The sequence below is a fragment of the Nansenia antarctica genome (assembly GCF_963989245.1).
Source record: "Nansenia antarctica genome assembly, chromosome: 15".
Classification (NCBI taxonomy): Eukaryota; Metazoa; Chordata; class Actinopteri; order Argentiniformes; family Microstomatidae; genus Nansenia; species Nansenia antarctica.
In genome coordinates, this window is record NC_137685.1 from 31,729,446 (window position 1) to 31,750,544 (window position 21,099).

Sequence of the window (21,099 nt, forward strand, 5' to 3'; positions counted from 1 at the left end):
GGCTGGCCCCTGCCTGCTGGGGAGCCGTATCTTTGGTGGAAGAGTCAGAGAACAGACCTGGAGTCTCCTTACAAGGACAGGGACCAGTAGGTGGACTGTGTGAGACAGACATCTGCCTGTGTGAGATCTGAGGCCGCTTCTGCAGTCAGGGAGGGGCTGTTTGTAACAGGACTGCAGCACAGTCTGATCTCAGAGAGGATGAGTTCTTTATTGTGATGTAGCCTACTATAAACGCTTGTTTTGTCTTTGTTTGACAAATAATCAAGTCATAGAACCATAGAACAGACAGCAGGAGAGGCTGGTGGAGGTATAAATCGGCTCATTGTCATTCCCCTCCATGCATTACAACCAGCCCGTCCCTCCGACTTCTGCCTCTGCCGGCTCCCCCTGTTATCTGGTGATCTCTTCTATGAAAGAATATGGTCTGAAATATCAAAAGGGAGACTTTTGTGTGACGGTTCTTAACCAGGCTAGAATAACACAGTTGAGAGGTCACAAGAGCTGAGATTCTCATGCCATTCTTCCGTGGGGACAATGGCATTCCGGTAGGCAGCGGTCCCTGCCAACACACACTGCCTCTCAGCATGGTGTGCCCAGGCTGTGCCGTTCGCACGCGAGCTGTCCAAACCTCTGCTCGTCACTACGCCCCAGCACCAGAGCAATGGTTACCCCATGAGCAGAGGTGTAGTCTAGTGTTTTCTAGTGGGTATACAGTGATTTTTCCCTCCCAGCCTCATATCGTTCATTTCGGAACGCCATAAAAATACATCTGCGCTCCCTGTCTAACGTTATATATATCTAACATTACATGTTATAAGGCTGATCTGTGCATGATAGTGCTGCATTTTGACATATTTCATGTCGCATCAACCCCCGTTGATGGTATATGACGCTATAGTCAGTCCCAATGGTCCAAAAGTCAAGTGCTTCATAACACAGACGGGTGAATTTTATGAATGAAAGTGTGAAAGTTCTGTCACAAAACGGCGTTACGTATCCTCACACATTTTTAAGTGGGTATAGGGAAATCCTTGGCCTTTCCTAGTGGATATCACGTAGACTACACCACTGCCCACGAGCACCATTTCAGAACCCATCATTGACTCGTGTTTTCAGCGGTTCGGTTGTGAAAGATCTCATGATAAGTTTATTTACCGTTAACCAAATCAAATTGTTTTCAATATCATCAAAATGTTGTTGTTTTTTAATCAGTATTAGTTTGAATAAAAAAAAATCTAGGGCTCCATTGTGATTGTTGTAATTAATGACATTTGATTAAAACTCATTTTTAATAATCCCAGGGCAATAAAAATAAGACGGCCTGATTTATAAAGGCTGGTGAACCGTTGTGCAACACAATGGCTCAAGGGGGTAATGGGATGTGCCATTGTGCCAAACCCTACATTCCTTGACTAAGTACTGAGCACTGAGTACCTCCCTTCTAAGCTTTCTGGACCGGGTCAAGGTTTAGGTGCTCAGCTCCTCTTTTGTGTTTATCAGAACAGTGAATTCATGTTCCTGACTTCCTGTATTCAGTTAATCCTGTTGTACTTACACCACACCCTGTGAGCCAACCACAAATATGTGGTTAGCCTTTATCCAACCTTTTGGAAATTTGTCTCTAACCACATCGTATCTGTCGGTACAGGCAATTTCTGTTCTAATTACAGTCTCGAATGTCAGAATGTCACGGGTAGAACACAACATTTTGTTTGTTGTTTGTGATACAGAGAATCAGGCCTCCTTTAGGTTCTTCTTGATAACCATGTGCCTGGCTTTGATAGCCATGTGACAGCCTAAAAGATCATATCAAAACAATCCGACAATATCAAAAGAATCCAATAACATTTCTACAAGGATGATCACCGTGTGGAAATCTAATGACAAACATCATTATCGGACACGATAAATACAAAGTAAGCATAGCATCGTCATAATTATGACTATCAATACTGATCTGGCCGAAAAAAGATAACCCGGAACTGTTAGTACCGAAGGTTTAAAAGGATCCATATGGTCTGCAGTACAGAGAACGAACACACCCTTTCAGCCAGGCGAGGCTGGCGGAGGTAGAAATCGGAGGATTTACGGTCATTGTAATGCATGGAACGGAATGAGGAATGGTATCAAACATTTGAACCCCGCCCCCCCCCCCCCCGGCTCGGTGACAGCATTGCACATCCTCTCTCCATGCAATTAAATCGCAGGCAGGGCGGCTTCCAACCAGGATTTACTGTACTTCCCTCGTATATTCCTCCTTCAACAAACCTCGTGGCAGGGGGGATGGTACACAGCACGGGGTGGCGTGAGCGTGGGCGGGGGGGAGGGGGTGTGGGAGGTGTACACAGCACAGGGGGCGGGGGGGTACACAGCACAGGAAGAGGGGTAAGGGGGGGGGGGACATCTGACACTGTGGTCGGGACAGGAAATAGTAGGAAAGAGGGTGAGCAGGCCTGTCTCGGTCTAGGGGGGAGGGGGGATATCGGCGGGAGGTTATTGATCGTGTGTCACGGCTGGCACTGTGTGATCTATAGCATCCACACGGCCTGGGACATGAGTGGAGTGTTAATGAGCATGGAGCATGGAGAGATGGAGTGAAGGGAGTGCACAGTGTGTATCAGGGGAGGTAGAAAGCGGAGGATGAGGCTTATTTTTAATGCATGGTATCAATGGCATGAGGAATGGTATCAGACACAACATGTTTGATACAGTTCTATGCATTACAATAAGCCCGTCCTCCGATTTCTACCTCCTTCAGCCTCCCCTGCTGTATGTATACGGTGGAAGAGAGTCTCCCTATGGAGGCTGCCTGTCTGCCTGTCTGCCTGTCTGCCTGTCTGCCTGTCTGTCTGTCTGTCTGCTTGTGCTGAATAGACAACAGATCAAGGTCAGAGAGCCTCATCCGATTTGCCCTGATCTCATTCGCTGCTCCCTGCCCTCCATCTTCCTCCTCTCCTCCCCCTGACCTTGTCCCCCCCCTCCCCACTCCTTCCCCCCTTCCTCTCCTTAATCACTCCCCCTGCCCCCTCCCCACTTCCCCTCTCCCCTCCCCTCTCCCCACTCCCAGCCTCCCTCGTCTATCCCTTCTTTCAGTCTCCTTGTGCAGAACATACCACTGCCTACAGCTGATCCACACACACACACACACACACACACACACACAAACAGACACACACACACACACACACACACACACACACACACACAAACAGACACACACACACACACACACACACACACACACACATTCCTCCCTCACTAGGTCACTCGAATTGTACATATACTGTAGACGCCTGCTCGGGTCATCATTCACTGAATGCGGGCGAGCTGTCTCCCTGCTCCTAGCTGTCTCCCTGCTCCTCGCTGTCTCCCTGCTCCTAGCTCTCTCCCTGCTCCCTGCTGTCTCCCTGCTCCTAGCTGTCTCCCTGCTCCTCGCTGTCTCCCTGCTCCTAGCTCTCTCCCTGCTCCCTGCTGTCTCCCTGCTCCTAGCTGTCTCCCTGCTCCAAGGGCCCAGTCTTAAATAGAACACTCCTCCTCTCCCAGACCAACTACAGACCAGCCAGGTGCCAAAAACATCAGGGTTGCTCAATCACCAGTGCATCTCTGCAGCAGAGCACATCATTGGTCTGCAGGGACTGGGAGGACAGTAACGTAACGTTTGATTGGTCACGGAGAGTGAGAAACCGTTCAATGGTTTGAAACTAATGTGGGAGAACATTTTTTGAGGTAAAACAGAGAAGCACTGAGGAGGAGAAAGCTATCTAGCCGACCGCCTGTATCTGTTCTATTGATTTCTCCCACACAGCCTGTCTGTTTTACACACACAGTTATCTCCACTTCTCATACTACTCATTAATCATAAAAGGCGGCTCAGACTTTCTACGTCTTAACTGCAGAATTCCGCAGTAGTGGACAGTAGTGAACAGTGCCGAATAGTACGGAGCCTCCCTGGGGGTCACATGGTAGAAAAAAAATATTTGATGTGTGAATCCGTTCCCTCTGTTTAGTAAATCTGTTCCCTCGGTTTAGTAATCCGTTCCCTCGGTTTAGTAATTCGTTAGGGTTAGGGTTAGGGTTAGGCCCATGAGCCAGAACGATCGCAAGGATTCTAACCCTAACCCTAACCCTACTCCTTGCGATCGCTCTGGCTCGTAGGGCCTAACCCTAACCCTAACCCTAACCCTACTAAACTGAGGGAACGGATTCACACATCAAATATCTTTTTTCTACCATGTGACCCCAGGGGGGCTCCATACCGAATAGTTCAACAGGAGCAAAAGAACAAGAGGTCAAACACAATCACAACACCTCTTCACTTTCTATTAATTTATCTATACTCACTGTAATAGCTTCTACTCTAATACCATGCGCTGTCTACATTCATACTGTGCATATCATATCATAACTACGGTATATATTGATATTAATCTCATGTATATTCACTTTATATTCATTCATTTAGACTCATTGTAATATCTTATACTGTAATACCATGCACCGACTACATTATCATGTCTTTTGCACCATGCCACTATCTGGTTAGATGCCAAACTACATGTTGTTGTTTCGGTATTGCACTCTCTGAAATGACAATAACGTTGAATCTAATCTAATCTAATCTAATCTGATCTGATCTAATCTAATCTAATCTGATCTGATCTGATCTGATCTGATCTGATCTGATCTGATCTGATCTGATCTGATCTGATCTGATCTGATCTGATCTGATCTGATCTGATCTGATCTGATCTGATCTGATCTGATCTGATCTGATCTGATCTGATCTGATCTGATCTGATCTGATCTGATCTGATCTGATCTGATCTGATCTGATCTGATCTGATCTGATCTGATCTGATCTGATCTGATCTGATCTGATCTGATCTGATCTGATCTGATCTGATCTGATCTGATCTGATCTGATCTGATCTGATCTGATCTGATCTGATCTGATCTGATCTGATCTGATCTGATCTGATCTGATCTGATCTGATCTGATCTGATCTGATCTGATCTGATCTGATCTGATCTGATCTGATCTGATCTGATCTGATCTGATCTGATCTGATCTGATCTGATCTGATCTGATCTGATCTGATCTGATCTGATCTGATCTGATCTGATCTGATCTGATCTGATCTGATCTGATCTGATCTGATCTGATCTGATCTGATCTGATCTGATCTGATCTGATCTGATCTGATCTGATCTGATCTGATCTGATCTGATCTGATCTGATCTGATCTGATCTGATCTGATCTGATCTGATCTGATCTGATCTGATCTGATCTGATCTGATCTGATCTGATCTGATCTGATCTGATCTGATCTGATCTGATCTGATCTGATCTGATCTGATCTGATCTGATCTGATCTGATCTGATCTGATCTGATCTGATCTGATCTGATCTGATCTGATCTGATCTGATCTGATCTGATCTGATCTGATCTGATCTGATCTGATCTGATCTGATCTGATCTGATCTGATCTGATCTGATCTAATCTAATCTAATCTAATCTAATCTAATCTAATCTAATCTAATCTAATCTGATCTGATCTGATCTAATCTAATCTAATCTAATCTGATCTAATCTAATCTAATCTAATCTCTGGTACTGAATGAGGGTAAGAGCTAAGTAAGCATTAACACCTGACATACAAGGCTTGGGGAATGCAGTTTTAGCCAATTAGATATAAGAAGTAAATGAACTACCAATCTGATGGTGACTGCTAGTTGAATGGCCACACTAGGTTGGTTGAATGGTCACTAGAGTAGTTGAATGGTCACTAGTGTAGTTGAGTGGTGCTAGTGTAGTTGAATGGTCACTAGTGTGGTTGAATGGTCACTAGTGTAGTTGAATGGTCACTAGGTTGGTTGAATGGTCACTAGTGTAGTTGAATGGTCACTAGTGTAGTTGAATGGTTGCTAGCGTGGCTGAATCTCAGGGGGCCTAGCGTGACAGTGTATCGTATGACTCAGCAGATTCCCATAGCTGCCTCCCCTTCCTGGGTAGGACGACCACAGCCATAAATACAAGCCTTCAAATAGCCCCCGCTGAAACAGCCTGAACACCAAGCCTTCACAGCATGTATCAATGACCTTGAAGAGGACTAGCAGCTGAGAGGGTGGAGGGTTTGACTCCAGCATGACCTTTTATAGGTTCATTGTCATGAAACATGAAATATTTCCGTGTTTCAATATTTCTTTAATTCTGTTACATTTTAATTCTGGGGGCATTTAGCAGACGCCTTTATTCACAGCAATTTACAACAAATACATTTGACTAAGTAGGTGAATCATCTATCCATCAGTTATAGCTGGAAAATGTAACCTATGCTTGGGCAAGGGGCCATTGGCAGTCATAATGCTAGAAGAAGGATTCTTTCTAAATTATTATTATTATTTAAATTCATTTTACATTTTAATTTGATGAATTACAGAATTGTTAATTCTGTATGGTGAGGTGTGGCCCACTAGACCAAGCTAAAGAGACTGGTTTATGAACCTACAGGCTATGGGTAACATGCTTCCTAGAGGTAGCAGTATTTCACAAGGATCATGAAAGGCAAGAGGGCGTTCTCATTTGCAGCCCCTTCCTCTTGGAATTCTTTACAGCAGAGTCTGAAACTGTCTCATCTGATCCCTCTTTCCAGTTTCAAGCTCTTGCTGAGAGACATACAGTGCGAGTCTATGATTTGTTCTTGCAATTGAGTTGACCCTCCCTTTTGCCCATTGCTGACCCCTCCCTGACCCTAGCTCTTTAGCTAGTTTTAGGTTTTGTAGTTTTAGTTTAGTTTGAGACTATCTTAGACTGTTTTAGACTAGTTTTAGTTTTAGACTATGTAGTTTTAGTTTAGTTTTAGACTATGTCGTTTTAGTTTAGTTTTAGACTATGTAGTTTTAGTTTAGTTTTAGACTATGGAGTTTTAGTTTAGTTTTAGACAATGTCGTTTTTAGTTTAGTTTTAGACTATGTAGGCCAGGTTTTGTATTGTATTTGTTTGTGGTGGATGTTGTTGTTGTATGCCTGTGAACAGGTCACACTTGAAAATGAGCCCTTGGGGCTCAATGCGTTTTTACCTGTATAAATAAAGGTTAAATAAAAAATAAAAAAATCTGTGTGTGTATGTATGTGTGTGTGTGTGTGTGTGTGTGTGTGTGTATGTGTGCGCGTGCGTGCGTGCGTGCGTGCGTGCGTGCGTGCGTGCGCACACATGCGTTTGCTTGTTTAGAAGGGACTGGATTAGATAGGTTCAACATTGACAGTTGGAGGATGTAGCTATTGGAAAATCTAGCCTGTGAGTTTCATGAATGTGTTCTCCTGACACGCAAGGGAAGAAATTGCCTCTTAAATTAAAGTGCTGGCAACGACAGTATTTACTGAATCACTAAGGAGTCTGTTGCATGCAGTTACAGGGTTTGGGGCGGAAATATGAATTGGGCTTGATGGTGATACACAACTACCGGTAGTCGTGTGAGTGTGTGTGTGTGTGTGTGTGTGTGTGTGTGTGTGGCCTCAAGCACAGCAAGCTCAAAGCCCAGCTTTGTCAGTGGAACATCATAAAGACAGAGCGGAGAGACAGATTACATGTCCTGCAGAGCCCAGTACAATGGACCAGCATCTCCATGGAGCCCTACAGCAACACAGGCCGGAGGGACGGGCCCGGACAGCGCTGGGGCGGGGGGGGGGGGAGCACTGACGTCACTGTGAAGCCCCTCTGCAGTACGGTAGGTGGTTCTCGTACACACGCGAGCGCCGAGCACACACACACGCACGCATGTACAGGCACACACACACACACACATACACACACAGTCACGTACACGCACACACACACACACACACTCACACACACACCTACCCACATAACTTGTGCATCACCGTCAAACACGACTCACGCTTCCTCCCGCCCCTCTGACTACAGGTAGGCCTCTGATTCAGAATGTGTGCTGCTCATCCACTGATCACAGTCACTAGTTCAACAGGAGGTGTGTGTGCACTGGCGGACTCAGGGGGGGGGCGAACGCCCCTCCTGGTGCCCCCACGGTTGAAAAACGTCTGTCTTAAGTGCCCTTTTGAGTAGCAAAAATGCCCTTTTGAGTGGCGAAAATGAGAGGACGTGCCCTATTAGTGCCCCTCCAATGGTCTAAACGTGACCATGTGCCCCCACAGTTGAAAAACGTTGCACTAAAGTTCCCTTTTGAGTGGCGAAATTAGAGGATGTGCCCTATTGGCTGCCCTTCCAATGGTCTAAACTTGACCATGTGCACTGATGGGGTCCCATGTTGTGCAGTAGGTGCCCTTTTTTTCTTTTCGCCCCTGCCCTTCAAACAGCCTGAGTCCGCCACTGTGTGTGTGTGTTGAGGCAGGGTGGGGAGGGCTGGAGCCAGCATTGTCCCGGCTCTAATCCCAGGCCCTGGCCTGTCCCCGGACCACTGACACACCGCCTGGCCATCCCAACAATAGGCGTGTGCGCTAGGCTTGTCTGGACTGTGCAAACACATTATCCAATCACTAAACCCCCACCACACCACCCCACCCCGGCCAGCCATCACCTTCCTTCTTCCCTCGGATGAAGGGTTGTGTGGTGCTGTCAGGCAGTCTCTCTGTAGCTTAGTTGGTAGAGCATAATTGCGGGTTTGATTCATACTGGGATCACATATATACCAAAGATATGTATGCACTCACTGCAGTAAGTCGCTTTGGGGAAAAAAGTGTCAGCTAAATAGCAACGTTGAGACTTTTTCCTTTTTTCAAACGTTTTCTTTTGTCGCCAAAGTACGTTTTGAATGGGCCTTCCCCTTTAACAAATTAGAAGGCTTTAAGAGCCCCAAACCACCAACAAACACACCCAGTGCTAGTAGTAGTACATTAGGTTCTCCTACAGAGGAAGAGACACACCCAGGGACAGAGAGACGAGAGGCCCCGCCCCCTTACCTCACCTGCCAGACAGACAGGTGTGCCCACATGTTTACAGCGCGTCTTAGCGTGACAGGAGTGATCAAACAGCAGCCTGGAAGCAAGAACACATAATTGCTTTGCGGAGAGAGCAGGTAATTGTTTTAACAGTTAATACTCTATCCCAACAACAGGCATTGAATGGGGCTTTGCATGCACATGTCCCACTGGCACTGGCTGGGCGGCCATTTTGAAAACACCACAAAGTGATGCACACCTAATGCTTTATGTTTTCTCCGGAGTTCACCGATTTTGAGGCAGGGCCTGAAGGCTTAGTGCCCTGGTGCACTGCCTGAAAGATGTTATTAATAACCCTGACAGTTATTAAATGATGCCTTTGTAGAGGTCATCATTTTGGCATGAATTCTGCTCGTCCAGAAATGCAGGCTAGCTAGGGTTAGGGTTCATAATTAGGCTAGCCATCATAGATGAAGTTCACTGTGTGTAAGCTAGACAGACGTTTCCCCTGCTTATTACTGTGCACAAAATGTGCTGTATGTACTTAGGCCTCACGAGCCCTTCCTTCGGCAGACACCTAGAAACCTCCCGGGACGGACCGCTTTGTGAGCGCACCAAAAAAATGTCACTCCTACTCTGGTAAAGTTCTGCTAAGGCCTGGTTACGGCCCTGATGCCACAGAACAGCAGGGTCCCTGGTTCGATTCCAGCCATCAACCGATCCTGCATGTCATCCCTACTGTCTCTCTCTCGCCCATCCTTCCTGGAAATCTCTACTGCCTCGCTCTATCCCAATAAAGCAGAAATGCCCTAAGAACAGATAAAAAGAAAGAAAGAAGAAAAAAAAAGAAAAAAAAGATGCCTGACAACTGCGATCTCTAACATACGCTCAGGTGACCTGATTTCCCCGTACATAAACCATGGAGAATGATTGATTCTTGTCAATTTGTTTCTAAAAACTGTTGGTTCTGTAGTTTCTCTGCAGAATATCTCGCTATAATAATAGTTCCCCTCAGGAGGTTAGCCTGACTGTAATCGTACGGCAAATACAGTTCTGCATCGCATCCGTTGAAAAATAGCTCTAATTAATAGTTATAGTTCACGGAAAGGGCATCCGGCCGTACTTTACCATAAAATAAAAATTATGGTTTATTTAAAAGATTAATATTCTGTTCATGTTTTGTTTGGGAGAGGAGAGAGGCTGGCTGGTTGGTAAATGCGACAGAAAATCCGTTTTTGACTCGGAATGAGGAACGGCATCAAACATGGTGTTTGATCCCATTCCACGTTCCACACCACGCATTACAATGAGCCCGTCCTCAGATTTCTACCTCCACCAGCCTCCCCTGGACTGCAAAAGCCACACCCGCCCACCTTCTCCACAACCTCTATTCTATGAAACACTACTTCACTGTTGTAATCTTTTCACCTACTGCAGGCTACATTAGACTCCACATTAGCCCCCGCTACATTGACTGTCAGCTCCGGGCGATATTGACTCAATACGGTAGATATAGAGAGGCATTAAAGCACATGAAATTAAAGAAAGAGCTGAAGAGGTAAAACACAGTTCATGGGCGGACAAGTTGAGACTTTTTCCTTTTTTCCAAACGCTTTCTTTTGTCGCCAAAGTACGTTTTGAATGGGCCTTCCCCCTTTAACAAATTAGAAGGCTTTAAGAGCCCCAAACCACCAACAAACACACCCAGTGCGAGTTGGGGCCTGGTCTGGGTGGATATGTTGGCTCCGTTAGGGGAGATGTTCTCATTTTGGCCTGTATCCTCCCTTCATCAGGGTGTGTGCCGTCTTTGAACCATGAGAAAGGCTTGTTTCTGAACACCATAAACCTGTGGGTCAATACCTCATTGTACATAACTACAGTATATCATATAAATACACACACACACACACACACACAGACACACACACACACACACCTAGACACACACACACCTGTGGAATAAATCAGAGCTCTCCTGGAGAGCATGACAGCTTCATTCACTCTAGCCCATTATCATTGACAATTCAATTCCGCTCAGTCCAGATTTATCAGAAGTGTTTAACTCCTATGACAACACGGCTCTGTCTTCCATTATGACACCGAGATGAAAGGAGGCTATAACTCCAGTGGTCGCCACCAGCGGGTTGGCTGAAGCACTGTGCTGTCCCCATTAACTTCAGCTGGGCCTGTACCTTATGGCTCAAAACAGCAAAGCACAAATAAGCTTGCAATAGATACTCAGTACTGTAGATTTCTCTCTCTCTCTCTCTCACACACACACTGTCTGCCTCTTTCTCTCTCTCTCTCACACACACTGTCTGTCTCTCTCTCTCTCTCTCTCACACACTGTCTGTCTCTTTCTCTCTCTCTCTCACACACTGTCTGTCTCTTTCTCTCTCTCTCTCTCTCTCTCTCTCTCTCACACACACTGTCTACTTCTTTCTCTCTCTCTCACACACACTGTCTGTCTCTCTCTCTCTCTCTCTCTCACACACTGTCTGTCTCTTTCTCTCTCTCTCACACACTGTCTGTCTCTTTCTCTCTCTCTCTCACACACTGTCTCTCTCTCTCTCTCTCTCTCTCTCTCTCTCTCTCTCTCTCTCTCTCTCTCTCTCACACACTGTCTGTCTCTTTCTCTAGCGTTCTCTCCCTCGGTACTGTGACTGATGACTGCCAATGGCCCCTGGCCTGAGCTAGATTACTCTTCCTGCTACGACTGGTGAATTGATATAATAATAATAATAATAATAATAATAATAACTTTTATTTGTTGATTGATGATTTACTTGCTTAGTCTAATGTATCGATTGTAAGTTGCTTTGGAATAAGGCGTCTGCTAAATGGCAAAAATGTAAATGTAAATTATACATTTCGGATGGATCCAGAGCGAGCTTGTCAGGGGAGGCTGGTGGAGGTAGAAATCGGAGGACGGGCCCATTGTGTAATGCATGGGACGGAATGAGGAATGAGGAATCGTCTTCCAATCTCCACCTCCACGGCCTCTCGTGGAGCACATCTACATTAAAGTGATGAGCACCACTCTTACCATGAGCCACTTAAACAGACATAATGAAAACTCTGGCCACAGGAAGGTTAATGGTCTTTCCATCTCTCTTTCCTTAAGTGTTGCTGGGTCTCTAAGACAGAAACGTCTTAGTCTGGCCCTCTAATGTGTTTGTGTGTGTCAGAAACAGATTAAATACCTCTGTCAGAGTTCACTGACACACGAGGGGTCAAAGATGCTGACCCGCGTCGTTTCCCTAATCATTAGGATGTGTGGAAAAAGGACATGTTACCCAAGGCCATGGGGTGTGTGTCAGTGATTGAAGCTATCGCTAGTAGGTGTGATTAGTCTTGTAGCCCTTTAGCTAGTCACCGCAATAAACATGTCCTCTGTGGTAACGGTGCTGTGGAAGTACAACAGTCCCGAAGGCAGACCGCTGTGTAGTACATGACGCACCCTTCACTCTCCACACCCATCCCACTACTAAATTAAAATAATAATAATACTAAAAAATAATACAATCTAAGGATTAAGACTGCCAATGGCCCCTGGCTTGAGCATAGACTTGTTTCTTTCTGCCGATGTCTGACGGATAGATGATTCACCTCCTTAGACAAAGTGTATTTGTTGTCAAATCGCTTTGGATGAAGGCGTCTGCTAAATGCCCCAAAAAAGTAATGTAATGTAAGAAACAGGCCGAGACACAAACCTCATCGCTCCTCGTTCCTGTTAGTACCACCCTCGCGATTAAACCAGAATAATAATTGGAGAGGGTGAGAGGGCGAGGAGGTTTTGCCAAACATTTACCTTGCCAACCGACCGCCAGCTACTGCTGCTCCTGTTTCAGTGCTCCTCTGCGGTGGTGGAGGACAGACAGACAGACAGGTGCATTCCTGCACTTCTATCCCTGGCAGTCAGCCACCGTGCCCGGCTCTGTCGATGCTATGAATAATCAGTTAGACCAGAACCAGAGCTCCAGTACCAGAGGAAACAGAGACCCAGAGGCCCAGAGGAACCAGAGGAGGGGAACACTCTTCCATCATGGGATCACCCATGCAGAGTTTCCCATGACAATCAATAGAGGGAGAAAAACCACAGCTCCTTGTAGGCTCCTTCACAACACAGTGTTATCATCCTTGACCTTTTCAGCCTGTCTGGCCAGGTAGTTTACAGAAAAGGCTCATGAAAGGAAGAAGCTTATCGGCTCCTTTCGATGGAGGCTCAGAGGTTGTAATGATATTGATATCGAGGGATAACCTCCTCCTTCTGGCTTTTACACAGACTGATGTTGTCACTGTGTTGACCTCTGCCAGGGCAGGCAGGAAACAACAGGTTTAGCGTGTGGAGTTAGACAATAAGAGATGCAATTATAGACAGGGTGGGGGGAGTGGGGGTGTAGAGAGAGAGAGGGGGGGGACAGAAAGATAAAGGGGGGGGAGAGAGATAGAGAGAGAAAGGTTGGAGGAAGGAGAGCAAGAGAGAGAGTGAGAGAGAGAGAGAGAGAGAGAGAGAGAGAGAGAGAGAGAGAGAGAGAGAGAGAGAGAGGGAGACATCTAAGAGTGATAGGATTGGGAAATGGAGGGTGGAGAGAGAGAGAGAGGGGGGGGGGCGCTGTGTGCCAGGATGCAGTGCTCTGCTCGCTGGCTGCTGCTGCTGCTGCTGCTGCTGCTGCTGGGTAAGAACGAAATCCACCAAAACAGCAGGCCTGGGTTACACAGCACACAGCACACAGCACACAGCACACAGCACACAGCACACAGCACACAGCACACAGCACACAGCACACAGCACACAGCAGGCCTGGATTACACAGCACACAGCAGGCCTGGGTCACACAGCACACAGCACACAGCGGGCCCGCACTGGAGAACGGCAGAGAAGTGAAACGCAGGACGTTGTTTGTATTTGAGACCACCCAGGTACTGTAGAATTAGAAATTGAAAAATCGGGGTTAACGGAACCACAGGACACGCAATCTAAGTGAATATACAGAGTAATCGGGCCGTGTTGATTCTTCTTCAATGGACCGGGGTCGTTTGCGATCCTTTAGGGAGGAGGCTAAAAGCTATAGCTAGGCCTTTCATCTCCAGAACAAACCAGCTGTGAGATCAAAGCTTTCCGAAAGTGTCTCCTCAGGATTCTTATGGCATTGATCCACACACACACACACACACACACACACACACACACACACACACACACGCACACACAGGGATGCAGCTGAATTCAGCGGGGGCTTCAATTATTCATGCAGGCTGAAACTGTCCGGGGGGGCCTGGGTGTGTGCTGTGCTGCCTGGGTACTGGATGTGTCCCTGGTCCTGGTCCTGGATGTCCAGGGAGGCAGGGTCTGGTCCCCCCCCTCTCAGACAGGGACATGGTTTAACAGTGAGGGGGAACATGGACTAGTGACCTAAGGATAACTGGTTGAAAATCCAGGAGAGGCTGGTGGAGGTGGAAATCAGAGGAGGGGATCGTTGTAAATGCATGAAACGGAATGAGGAATGGTATCAAACGTGTGTGAAAGTGTCATACAGTTGGCTGATTTTATGGTCATGGTTTGAGACCTTATAGAGAGAGCATTGGAACTTTGTAAGTTCAAACACACACATGTGTTTGATATAATTCCTCATTCCATTCCATGCATTACAATGTCCTCCGATTTCTACCTCCACCAGCCTCCCCAGGTGTAATCCCAGCTGGGGCAGCCAGTATGTGACGTTAGAATTATAAGGTTCTATCTCCATTTTTGTCAAAATTGAGTTTTTTACATAATCTGATCCATTAGGTGTTTATTAATGCCTGTGTGGTGTTATTTTTAAAATGTTTACATTTTTGAGTTAGTAATTCATAAAATACAAAGGTTCCAACTCACAAAACATAATGGAATGTAAAAACTTTGACGCTCAATATCTCTGAACTGCCCTAAACGGAGTAGTCTAGTGAGAGTGCTACACTGACTCTGGACTGCAGCGGTCAGCACAAAGGCCATGTGTGACATGACATCCCACTGCAAGCTGCAACACTGTCTCTGTATGCTCAACATAACCATCAAATCAGCCAACTGGATGAGAAAAGCCACATCAATGTGATGTATGATAATATCACATATAACTCCAGTGGTGGTAAAACGATGGGTTATGTAAATAACAACAAGGGAAGGGGTGAAGGAGGGGGCAAGCAACTGACAAATGCGGTCATTGTGGCCATTGCCAATGAGCTTTTTATCACACACACACACATACAGACACACACACACACACACACACACACACACACACACAAACACACACACACACACACGCATACAGACACACACACACACACACACAAACACACACACACACACCAATATCACAAGGCGCCACCCTGAGAGATCCGTATCAAAGTGATGTACAGCACAAGGTCCTCTGACACATCTCAAGGAGAAACATTCTGATCCGGGACTCTTGGCAATGACCTCACACACCTTTCTGTGTCACCTCATTTGTCAAGATAAGTGACATGAAGCCCATCTGGCCCAGATATCCCAGCATTGGGGTGGAGGGAAGGATGAGAATGGAGGGGTGATTTACATATGATTTACAGAGCCAATCTAAGGATATGTGATTTTGTGTGTGTGTGTGTGTGTGTGTGCGTGTGTGTGTGTGTGTGTGTGTGTGTGTGTGTGTGTGTGTGTGTGTGTGAGTGTGTGTGTGTGTGTGTGTGTGTGTGAAAGAGAGAGTTTGTAAGAGAAACAGAGCCGCACAGCAACAAAAACATATGGGGCCAGTTTCACAGACAAGGCTTAAGCCTAGTCCTGGACTAAATCACACTTTCAATGTAAAATCTCCATTGAAGATGCTTTTTAGTCCAGGATTAGGCTTAAGCCTTGTCTGTGAAACTGGCCCATGAAGTATGAAATCGATATTTATAAGATTTCTCTTTCTGTGAGAGATGATGTCCATAGGGATGCTTATTGCATCTCATCCAACTAAGTGTTTATATGCTGCTGCTAATTTCATTTTAAAAAGAACATTCCTTTGTAGGTTGTTGGCATGCTATCAGACAGTCTATGCTATCAGACAGTCTATGCTATCAGACAGTCTATGCTATCAGACAGTCTATGCTATCAGACAGTCTATGCTATCAGACAGTCTATGGTATCAGACAGTCTATGCTATCAGACAGTCTATGCTATCAGACAGTCTATGCTATCAGACAGTCTATGGTATCAGACAGTCTATGCTATCAGACAGTCTATGGTATCAGACAGTCTATGCTATCAGACAGTCTATGGTATCAGACAGTCTATGCTATCAGACAGTCTATGGTATCAGACAGTCTATGCTATCAGACAGTCTATGGTATCAGACAGTCTATGCTATCAGACAGTCTATGGTATCAGACAGTCTATGCTATCAGACAGTCTATGCTATCAGACAGTCTATGCTATCAGACAGTCTATGGTATCAGACAGTCTATGCTATCAGACAGTCTATGGTATCAGACAGTCTATGCTATCAGACAGTCTATGCTATCAGACAGTCTATGCTATCAGACAGCCTTGCTATGGTCTGGGTTATAACACCAGACAAGAGTTGGGAAAGAACACAAAATCTGCTAAAGCGCTTTTCCAAATCTGGTCTTAACCTCTGCAGCCCAGAGACAAGCAAGGCTGCTGTCCGACTGCTAGCTTTTAATGTCTGGTGCTTTTCCCTGATCGTGATCTATCAGTAGCTGATTTTCTTCTCTTTTTTGCTGTCGGTGCTTTTAGTTGTTATTGCTTCATTTATTGTTATTATTGATCGTCTTCTCCATGGATGTAGAGTCTTTCTGTACTGAGAACACTACACAGAACACATTTATCATCATTATTATTATTATTATTATTATTATTATTATTATTATTATTATTATTATTATTATTGTTGTTGTTGTTGTTGATGATTGTAAAGAGGCAGAAGATTAACATGTGAATAGTTCACTGTATGGATGTTAGTGGAGGAATTAGAAATACGAGGTCTGGCCATTCACCTCCTGGTGTGTGTTCATACTGGTGTGTGTGTGCGTGTTCATACTGGTGTGTGTGTGTGTCCATACTGGTGTGTGTCTATACTGGTGTGTGTCCATACTGGTGTGTGTCTATCTATACTGGTGTGTGTCCATACTGGTGTGTGTGTGTGTGTGTGTGTGTGTGTGTGTGTTCATACTGTGTGTGTTCATACTGGTGTGTGTGTGTGTGTGTGTGTGTGTCTATACTGGTGTGTGTTCATACTGGTGTGTGTCTATACTGGTGTGTGTTCATACTGGTGTGTGTGTGTGTGTGTGTGTGTGTTCATACTGGTGTGTGTGTGTGTGTTCATACTGGTGTGTGTGTGTGTCCGTACTGGTAAAGCTTTAATAGATCACCCCGCTGGGCTGGAGGGGCAGGGGCCCACAGCGGGATTACAGAAGCCTTACAAAGCAGTCTGTATGGGGGAGGGAGGAGGGGAGTCTGTATGGGGGAGGGAGGAGGGGAGGGAAGGGCCGCTGTGGAGGGAAGGGTGTTAGAATGGTGGGGTGGAGGGAAGGATGAGAATGGAGGGGTGGAGGGAAGGGTGAGAATGGAGAGGTGGAGGGAAGGGGAGCTATGGAGGGGTGAAGGGAAGGGGAGCTATGGAGGGGTGGAGAGAAGGGTTGGAGAATGGAGGGGTGGAGAGAAGGATGAGAGAATGAAGGGGTGGATCTAAGGATGAGAATGGAGGGGTGAAGAGAAGAGAAGAGAATAGAGCAATGAGAATGGACAGAGACAAAGAGCAATGGGAATACTGTAGAAGAAAGGGGAAGGATGCAGGGCAGAACACAACTCTGATACGTCCCTGAGATAAGGGGTTAAAAGAGGGAAGGAGGGGGGGGGAGGGGGGGAGGGAGAGCAGAGAGGACTCGAGGGACAGCTGTGATGTCACATCCTAGCTCGTATACCAGAAGAATGTGTGTGAGCATGAGGGAGGGGATGACTAACTGCTGACACATAAAATACCAACAGCCATGACTGTTATTCACAGGCCCCTGGACTCGATGAGAACTTCCCCGAATTGTCATTTAAGTCATAAGTGTTATAAGATGCTTATTAACAGGCAATAGGCAGGTTGTTGTACAGAATAGCAATTTCAGGTGATCTGTTGATGAACTATGATTACTCTTTATTCATTGATTCATTGGATTTATTATTTAGACATTTTTGACATTTAGCCTTTATCTAAAGTGACTTACAACAAGCTAAGTTATGATCATACTAGGATTATTCTGGTGATTTGTTATGATACCGATCACAATGTAGACAAAAATGCATTCCTGAGTCTTGTTAACACAACTCTGCAGCAGGAGAAAAAGCATGATGACTCACTGCCCGCAGAATTAGGCTAACTGATATGCTATAGAGAGAGAATATTTAGAGTGTGCTAGAGTGTCTTAAGTCTTAATGCAGGGCTCCCAGACCAGTGTTTACAGACAGGGCTATATCTGTTCTGGGCCATCCACTGCCAACCGCCGTCCTGATTTAGCAAGGGGAACATTAGGGCTAATGTACACATTCCAGCACAAAGGCTGCCGAGAACTATTGTCTGTGTGTCCATTGATTTCATTTGACTGTGTCGCCCGGCGTTATAACGCCACCACAGGATGTCTCCCAACAATGGTTAGAGGACTGAGGACTGGTCATAGGGGAGTCCTCAAACACAGACATCATCTGTCGGACATTGAGTCACTGAGTCAGTATGGGAACATGGAAGTGATGTGTCTGTCCCACGGCCAAACTCAGCCCTGTCTGAATGCCTGCCTGGTTGACTCATGAGGAACCAGACACTCTTGCTTGGCAGGGGGCCCTGCAGTAGCCGGCCAAGCCGGCCAGGAGTGACGTGGGTCTGGGACGCTGCGGAGAACCCTGGGGGGGGGGTATGACATCAGTGTGAACCAGGAGGAAACAAGGGTAGAACAGGAGTCACAGACCCAGAACTGCTCTAGGATTGTCATCCCTCGGCCCAAAGTGCGTGGGAGGGAGCCCGAATCATCCTAGTTATTCATTGGCAATGACTGTGTGGAATCAAAATGCAGTGCAGTGTCTACTACCCACTCACTGAAATGTTCTCCATGTCAAGGTGGTTTCGAGACGTCCCCTGGTGTTACTGTAGTTGGATACTAACATGGCACATTCATCAATGTCAAACTTAAGGTATCATTAGTGCTATCCCACCTGGATAACAGCGTCATCTGCATATCACTTGGCTTGAGGCACTGGACAGTGACAGAGGTTTCAAACATTAGTTTCACATTGTCACAGATTTAAAGTCACCATGCTCTATCGCCTTTAATTATCAACCGCTAAGTATAACATGACATTCGGCTCCAAACCAACTTAGATTGCAGTGAGTGCATACTGTATATATTTTCAGTATATATGGTCCCAGCAGGAACAGAACCCACAACCTAGGTGTCGTTAGCGCCATGCTCTACCAACTGAGCCACAGAGGACCACACTAGAGGTAGCAGAGGCACGCTGACATGTCAGGACCCAGGTGGAGACAGGGTTAGTGTGTTAACCTTCCTTCCACTGACCATCCCCAACTATGGCTGTGAGAAGGAGGCCAGAGGAGGCCCTGACTGACTTCCATAATATGTCAAAGTCTCAGAATGAAAATTGTTTTTCATGAGGCATAGTTTATAAATAAATCTTGCCATAAATCTCGCACAATCTTGGCAAGACACTTTTTGCTTGCTGTTTCTGTAGGCTGCCAACATGCTTCTGCAGTGAATCACTCAACCCATAACAATATTGGCAGGCCTACAGCGAGAGGTTTTTTTGGGTTGCAGTATCTGCTCCAGAGGCACACATAATGAATCTCCTCTACCCCCATTCCCCCAAAATGTACAGTATGCACAGGCCTATCATGCAGTTTCGTCCCACACAGGCCAATGCAGAAACACAGTGTTTTAGGGAAATGGCAAAGGTTTAAAATAAGGTGACTTACTTTCTCTTGTATTCGTCTCTCTCTCGTTTGACTTTGGCCAGCACGTTGTACAGGGCTCTGATCTCCGGCGTGATGGTGTCGATCTGAACCCCGACCCCGTCCGGGTGGTGCCAGGACACCCCGGGCCCCTGGAGGGTCTCGTAGCCCCCCCCGTGTCTCCTCACGTGCGTGAAACTCCAGATGGTACCGGGCAACCGGGATTCATGCGACTCGGTGGTGGTCTGTGAGGCCACGTCCCGGGTGTAGACCTCCCGGTATCTCGGTGTCTGCTCCAGGGCGTGCTGCAGCTGGCTCTCCAGGAGCTTGTTCCTCCGCTCCAGCTCGTGCACCTTGGCCAGGAAGCAGCGGAACCGCAGGTTGAGGGTCTTCAGGACGTGGATGTTGGAGCCCAGGTCGTTCCGTAGCGCGCTGGTGGTCGCGCCCGAGCCGCCCCCCACGGGATGGGTAAACATATGAGCACCGGGCGAAGCATCAGGGAAAAGCAACGAGTTCATGATCATACCTCTTACTTGTGACAACCGGCTGGTGTTAATGGGTTTGTGTGCCGAAATAATAAACCATCAAACTTCACTTTGCATGCTTTCCTATTCATGCATATCCTCCAAAAAGCGTCCGGTTCCCCCCGGAGTTTGTTCCGATGATGTGGATCCTGATGCGATCGGCAGTGCGGCTGAAGGTGAGCCAACCATCGCTGTTCCCCGGCCCCCCGGGCAACAAAAAGAACACTATTTCTATATATCGATGAGCAGATAATACAAAAAGGGTCTTGCAATCACAACGATATCCACAGACAGATCATCTGATCGGAGAACAGCTTTGGCGCAACGGACTGGTCTCCATCCTTACGCACGCAGTAATGTGAAACACCGTCAGAGAGCCTTTCTGCTGATGCTGTATCTCAGTTACACCCTCCCCCCCCTCTCTCTCTCTCCTCTCTCTCTCTCTCTCTCTCCTCTCTCTCTTTCTTTCTTTCTCTCTCTCTCTCTCTCTCCTCTCTCTCTCTCTTTCTTCCTCTCCCCTCTCTCTCTCTCTCTCTCTCTCTCTCTCTCTCTCTCTCTCTCTCTCTCTCTCTCTCTCTCTCTCCTCTCTCTCTCTCTTTCTTTCTCTCTCTCTCTCTTTGCTGCTCCTGTTCTAGTCTTTCCCCATTCGGTCTCCGGTAGTGTGGTGTAACGCCAGGCTCCTATAAGTA

The 21,099-nt window shown here is 46.5% G+C and overlaps 1 protein-coding gene across 1 annotated transcript in view; it reads right to left on the reverse strand.

The window, feature by feature from the left end:
• The window catches only part of LOC308171331 (intermediate filament family orphan 2-like), a gene marked incomplete at both ends in the record, with an annotated part of 43,274 nt that extends 22,870 nt beyond the window's left edge, over nt 1–20,404 (reverse strand). The window contains one exon of the mRNA XM_080546164.1: nt 19,911–20,404. Within this exon, the coding sequence (XP_080402290.1) occupies nt 19,911–20,404 (494 nt within the window). The remainder of the gene's footprint in view (nt 1–19,910) is intronic.
• Nucleotides 20,405–21,099: the final 695 nt, after the last annotated feature.